The 7,084-nt window shown below is 41.4% G+C and overlaps 1 protein-coding gene across 1 annotated transcript; it reads left to right on the top strand.

Annotated features, from left to right (window-relative positions):
* The first annotated feature begins 1,988 nt into the window (after positions 1-1,988).
* etaa1b (ETAA1 activator of ATR kinase b) lies at positions 1,989-6,331 on the top strand. Its single transcript, XM_029175742.3, has 6 exons — positions 1,989-2,361; positions 2,590-2,706; positions 2,934-2,998; positions 3,123-3,232; positions 3,413-4,737; positions 5,288-6,331. Exons 1-6 carry the CDS (start codon positions 2,217-2,219, stop codon positions 5,389-5,391), a joined length of 1,866 nt encoding a protein of 621 aa, XP_029031575.1. The 5' UTR covers positions 1,989-2,216; the 3' UTR covers positions 5,392-6,331.
* The last annotated feature ends 753 nt before the right edge of the window (positions 6,332-7,084 follow it).

Genomic DNA, 7,084 nt, shown 5'->3' with positions numbered 1-7,084 from the left:
TGATGAAACAAAAATGATGCTTTAACTGGAGAAATGGAGGCTCCGACTAGAGGTCGTCTGTTCGTAACAGGTTCTGGCATTCAATCAAAGGAATGCAGCTGATTGGCTTCCTAGTTTCTCTTCATTGATAAACCCTTTCCAACTGAAAACAATCAAAGCAAATCAAGTATAATCAAGTACAGTAATTCGCTGCAGCTTGTGTGTCGTATATAACAACCCACCGTTCCAGCAGCGCAGCACCTCAGTAGGGCGTTATCTCCGACAATCTCTTTGCACTGACTTAACTTGCTGTACACACACCAACACACGCACACAAACATCAAGGAGGTATACAAGCACCATCTAGTGCTTTAATGTGGAAATTCTTCAGCAGAATGACAGAAATGTACTAAGTTGTCAATTCCCAGTTCATAAAGTGTCTTTCTAAGTATTTCTCAATGGAGAACAGTGGTAAAATAAATATATATCACACAATAAGAGAAAAGTAGAATCAGGATTAAACCCATAACATTAATCAAAACATATACAATGTCATCAAATAAATATTTTACAGACTTCCTCGTCCTTTATCTCATGCTCATGTTATTGTATGTTATCTTGCTCCCCCCGACTACTGACCTTTGACCTCTGTAAAAAACAAAAACAAAAGAATTTAGTAAAACTCTGAAAGTTTCACCAACTTTTTATGTTAAATATTTCCTTTTTTAAATAATGTTTTTGAGTTTAGTGACGGGTTTGATTCTGTCATTCTTCAACAACTTCAACTTTGTGTGCTCAGTGGAAACTTGGAATATCTGCATTTATGACATAGCAAACAGCTAAATCAATCATGTACTTTCCTCAGCTTTCAGAGATAAGAGGATGATGATGTGGAAACATAGATTTGTATCAATTATACACAAACTCAACTGGAATCTCCTCATGGCACCAATCTGCTATGACTGGAAAATATATATCTATATCAACACAGTCTATGAAGGACCAGCACAGCCAAAAACAAACAACAACCCAACTGATCTGATTCCTTATTCCCATAATAAACAATCAATCTTTGTATGACTAATATAAGAAAATATGACTAATATAAGAAAATATATATGCCTCAGTTTCATTAGTACTAAGAGAGAGCAACAAAAAGTAGAATCAATATTTGTTTTATGATAACACGCGACAGCAGCCATAATCATGACAAATTTAACTTACATTTAAATGTGTAAATGTCACTAAAATGTTCTTGAGATAAAGAACAACTTAGACCTTGATGTCACGTTTGATAAATGTGTTTAATTACACAAGTACGTGAGCTTAGAATAAGATTTCACTCCCGTATGACACTGCACCAAATGATAAACATCTGTCATCAGACATCTTTACCCAAATGCACTACATTTGATGATTATAGGACCTTGAGGGTCAGGGAAAGGAAAGGAATACAGAGTTGTGTTGCTTCACAGTGTTTTAAGAAAAGTTCACGGCAAGCCAAAGAAAGCTGATCACCACAAATGACATTCATAAATGAAAATAAGTTGCAGACGCAGACACATTTTTAACTTTAACTGACCTTTGTGGTATTTCTGCTTAACACTATGTATTGTTCCAGCAGATATTGGCCTTTTAGAAACGTGAGAAATGACATTAAAAAGTTCATCTAATCATCTGAATTTGTTCAAGTAACACAATAAACTGTTTTAAAGCTGTGACAAATAAATATAATTCACACCAAACCACCTACACAGCACAGCTTCTACAAACAAGGTTCAATGAAGCCTGTGAAGCCAATGAAGGTGACTAAGGTATCATCTGAGTAAACATCTGCTAAAAGTAAAAACCTGCACTGTATTACAGATGTTTTTTAATATGAACTATACATTGCATCAATATTCTGAAATTATATATACTATAAACAGTTGGCTAGCTTATTTCCAACACAATACTTACACATAAACAAAATCCATGTAACGCGGTTGCGGCGCGGTAGAACGAGGAGAGGCGGGCCCTCGCCGGCATCCGTAGGGCGCTGACGTCACGCCTAAACATGGCGGCTAGCTTTGAATGAACGGCGACGGCAAAAATACAAACACAACTGTAACCGAAGCATGAGGAAACCGTGAATGCAACGCATCAACAGCACCGTTTCAAGTCGCGAAAGACAAACGAGGCCAAGAGTCAAATAATGTTCCGCAGAGTCGCCGTCCTTCCTGCTGTTTGTACGAGACATGTCAGGGACAGGGGCGCACGCAGCGGCCTCCTCTGAGTTCACCGAGCTGTGGAGGACTGCTTCCATAGCCTGTCGCGGCAAACCACAGGACAACAAACCTGGACAGCAAGTCCCCGACGCGGCGGCGCCTTCCGTTTGTAACGGTGAGGCTGCTCCACGACAGATCCTGGCTAACAACATAATTACCTGCGTTGACGACGCGTAACTGTCCGCGGAGCTGCACGGGCTGGCGGCCATTAGCCGTTCAAACAAACAGGACAAAAGCTAGCTAACGTGATTTCTTTGATTTGACGATCCCATCTAATGTTGTGGAAACGCTCAAACACAAGTTCAACTGTATTGCATGACGTCACTCTCTGAATCTTGCACAGATTTGCACAGTCCTAACCGCACAGGCAGATACCTGAATAATGGGGAGTCTCCGTGTGATGTGGAAGCGTCGCAGGATATTTTCTGGGATTCTACGTCCCCCACTCAAGCTAATGCAGGTAAACCACACAGAAATCACAACCTGTCACAACATGCCTTGTTGTTTACCGTAATGACCATATGGTGGAGGAGTGGAAACTATGTGATATATACAACTGTTACTGTTATGTTCCGTCATGGACGCCTTACATCAAATTACTTCTCTGCACTGCAATGAAAAGATGCAGAAGCCACTGTGTAATGATATTATATTCTGGGTAGTAGTGTAACATTTGTTTGTTTACAGGGTCTGGATTCAGAAACAACAGAGTTGTGGAAATATCAGACATTGTGAACCGTATTGCTCCAAAGGTCAGTTGTTTAACCATTAGACACGTTCCAAAATGCCTGAATTGGGTGTTGAAAATTTTCTGAAACACACAAAAAAAAATGAAACGTGAGTGTTGTTTCAATGTTATGATGGTGTTCTCCACAGGATGTAAAAGCAAACGCCACAGACTCCTTTCTGCTGCAGTGGATCGGCGACAGTGCAGTCCCTTCCACACCTGAGATTGCGAAGCCAAGACTCAGGAAAAGGTCCTGCAGGTGAGTAATGCATATACAGAAACAGACAACTCCTGATCTACAGTTTGATTTGCTACCTTAGAATTAACTGCTGCATTAAAAGTAGTGTTACCCTTATTGTTTTACTTTTTAGCAGTAATCTTCCTGTGTTTTACGTTTTGCTTTGTTGGTTATTCTCTGTATATTCGTTCTTCTCCAAAGGCAGAACAGTGTGGAGGATCTAATGAAACTCGCCAGGCAGTTTGATGAGAACATGCAGCAGGACAAGGAGTCTTCAGAGCAGCTCATCTCCATCAACAATAACCTCAATGAGTGTGTGAACACTTCCCAGACGAAACTGACAAAGGCTCCGTCCTCATCAGATCCAGTGGAGACAGAACTGCACGCTTTATTTGACTGTTCCACTCAGAAAGTCAGTGGCCAGTTCAGCCAAGGATCGTCTGTGCCGGCCAGTTCACAGGAAATGAAAGACTTGCCTGGAAAATTACACTTAACTGGACCCCAACAGTCAGAGCTCAAGCCAACTGACAAGTCCAGCTCAGCTGCACACCCTGCTGAACAGAAAGGATGTCAGGGTTTTAGTGCGAGCCACTGTGATGACTTTGATGATGACTGGGAGAATGATGACCTGCTTAATGACTCGTTTATCCTGGCAATGACCCAGAATCCTGACCAGCAACCTGACACTTACCCTGAAAACACCTTGGAGGCTAAGTCCAAGACAAACACTACTCAGGTCACCCCTGTTTACAGTACTGGCAGTACAAACGCTACCCATCAGCCTTCAAGCTTGCACTCCAAGCCGAACTGCAGTGCACTGCAGGAATTGTGTCCCAAACCAAAGACTACCAACCGAAGCACTTTTAAGTTAGAGCCCAACCCTTACTTCCAGTCTATAGCAGCTGCCAAGGACGTTTCCAAGCCGAACTTCACTGTTGTACAAACTAAAACACAGATGTCTGACAGGAAAACTGCCAGGCCAAAGACACTGGCTACCCCTCAACCTGACAACATCACGAATCATCAAAAGGAAGCTTGTGTAGCAGCAGGCTCTTCTATAGACATTTCAGACAGTCTGTGGGATGATGGGGAAGATGACGCACTACTCTACCAGGTATGTGACACTGTGGAGAGGATCTCCAACAGTCAGCCTCAGCACATGAGCTCCAGTAACTGCCAAGAAAGACAGGATATTAACCTAAACGGACAGCAAAAAGCCAGTGTACCCCTGGCAATCGGCACCGTCTGGACTGTGAAGCCCGGGGCCAGACGGTCATTGCAGGACTGTGTTCAACCTAACTCCTTACCAAGTACTAACATTCCCATTAAGGGTGCCAGCATCAAGTCCTGGATGTCTCACAGCCTCCCAGGAAGCCGTGAGAGTCTGGGTTCGTTTGGCCAGTGTAAAGAATCCTCTGGAACTTTCCATGACAACAGTGGTAACATGGACACGAAGCCACGGACAGTGAAGTCTCATCACACAGCCTTCAAAAGACATGTGTCAGACTCCGCTATAGACAACAAGGGTAAGCTGCCTGAAAAAGGACAACATGCATTTGATGTAATGAGGAGTACAAATCTAATACATTTACTATCAAACTACTGTTCTAAGCTTTTTGGGTAAACTGTTATTTCTGTTATTTCAGTTCTTTTTAGTTTGTTTAATCCATCTTGTTTTCTCAGTACTTGGTCATAAGAATGATGTCATGCATAAAACAGATGTCACGTGTTTATCTTGCGCTGACTGACAGCTCAGTGCATCTGTGCTTCTCCAAACCAAGTAAACAAGATGGCTTTAATTTGTGATGCTGGGTGAAGTCCAAGCCACAGCTTTGCTGCCAACGAACTGCAGAGCGTTTTTGTCTGGACATGGAAGTATGGGATTTTTGTACATCCAAATGATCTTCACCCTGGATACCCAGTATCCCATTTATGGTAGCAGTACTTGGTGTTAACAAACTGTTAACTTGTGGCAATTGTTTTTTTATTTGGACCATTTTTTTACCCCAAGCTTTCCCCAGCAAAAAAGAAATCATTGTTTCCATTAACCTTTTTTTTCCCCTTCCTCCTTTCCAGCTTTTATCACAACCGGGAAGTGCTCTGCAGCTGAGATTGAGAGGAAGAAACAGGAAGCCTTGGCCAGGAAACGTCTGCGTATGCAGAATGCCTCAAAACCATAAAGGAGGTCCGTCTTTACTGGTCCTTACTGAAGGGACGTCGTCATACTGTCACGTTATCAAACTAATCATTCCAAGCACCTTCTGCTAAAGACGTCCAGCCTTTCTAATTTAGCAGGCTGCGGATGATTTGTTTGACACTACACATAAAAGGCCTTGTTTCCTAATCAAGGCTTGTGACTGCCTGTTGAGAACTGCTGGACATTTTTGCTGCTTATGGAAAAATATGTTTACAAGTAGTTAAAGCACAGTTGGATGCAGGTTGCACATCTGGTGATGGAAGAACAGCAGATTTCTGGAGCCTTTTCTTTTTTATACTCATGGAGTTAGAAAAAAAAGTAAATAGAGGCCACACTTCTGTTTCCCAGCTGCTCTGGTCATTTCAGCCTTTAAACACATTTAGGATGTTTAACTGATTTTGTGAAGAAGTAAATAGTTTTATATCAGTGTTAATTAAATGGAAATGGACTGACAGCGTGTTGTTGATGATATGCATCACAAACTGATAACTACAGTGCCTTATTAACATTTCTTTAAAATATATGCTGTATTTAGAATCCAGTATTTAGTAGTTGTTTTGCTTCATTAGCAGGAAATCAATTTTGTTGTAACATTCTTTTCCTTGGGGCCCAAATACATATTTAACAGATCAAAAAATCTCTGTTTATATGTGACTTTTAGTTTTTACTGTTTATATATTTCAAATCAGAATCAAGTGCTGTTCCTGTCACACGCTTTACAGACCCTTCTATGCACCTTTCAAAATGTATTCTTAGTTACACAGGGCAACGCTAAAGTTAGTCGTAGAGGTTTTCTGTTTTAACTCCAGCTCCTGTCACTTCACAGCAAATTATGGATTTTGGCGTTTTCCTAATTTGTCTGTCATAATGTCTATGTCTTGTGCGAACCCACATATCTAAATACAGTTGGTTGCTAAAACAGACTTCACGATTTGCATCCTTTTCATTTCACTGTACTCTTAGTTGTTCCACAACTGTCCAGGTTGTGAGGCTTGGGGCTGTTCTTCATTTCTCTGTTTTTGCTCCTATGTGCCAGAACCAAACAAAAGAACACACACTCAAACTTTAACTCAAACTGTGCAGGTCATATTTGGTATAAACACCTGTAAATAAAAGAACAGGTCAAAGGTCAAGCAGCTACGTTTCTCTGTTGTTTGCTTATTGAAAGTAGCAGGAAAGTATCTTCTTTGGTGTCAAACAGCTGTTTAGGCTTTTTAGTGTACAGAGTGCCTCCCTATTTCAGTTATTGGCATCCATTACTCTAGTCTCCATTTGGTATTGCAGGACTGTTGACAGGTTGAATAGATATGATGAGACCATTTCACAAACACTCAAATTTGTTTTCAACAAGTTGCTGCCTGGAAAGAAAAACCATTGTGGATGTGCAATAGCCTCAATATGGAGCATATTATTGTTATTAGACACGAGGGATTATTTTAATATGAGGGCTAATTTGTCCTCTGGCCTCTTATCTCTCTACTCACCTGCTGTAGTGTGAGGGCAGTACAATGTTCCTCTTTGTAAGCCCTAGAGAATTCCTCTGTGTTCCCCCTCAAGTCCATCCCCAGCAACTACATGCCTGTGAGAGCTCCCAGGTGTGTGTGTGTGTGTGTGTGTGTGTGTGTGTGTGTGTGTGTGTGTGTGTTTGTGTGTGTGTGGTCTGCAGGTGTGTATAT

The sequence above is a fragment of the Betta splendens genome, chromosome 15 (assembly GCF_900634795.4).
Source record: "Betta splendens chromosome 15, fBetSpl5.4, whole genome shotgun sequence".
Taxonomy (NCBI): domain Eukaryota; kingdom Metazoa; phylum Chordata; class Actinopteri; order Anabantiformes; family Osphronemidae; genus Betta; species Betta splendens.
This window is presented reverse-complemented; position numbering and strand designations above follow the sequence as displayed.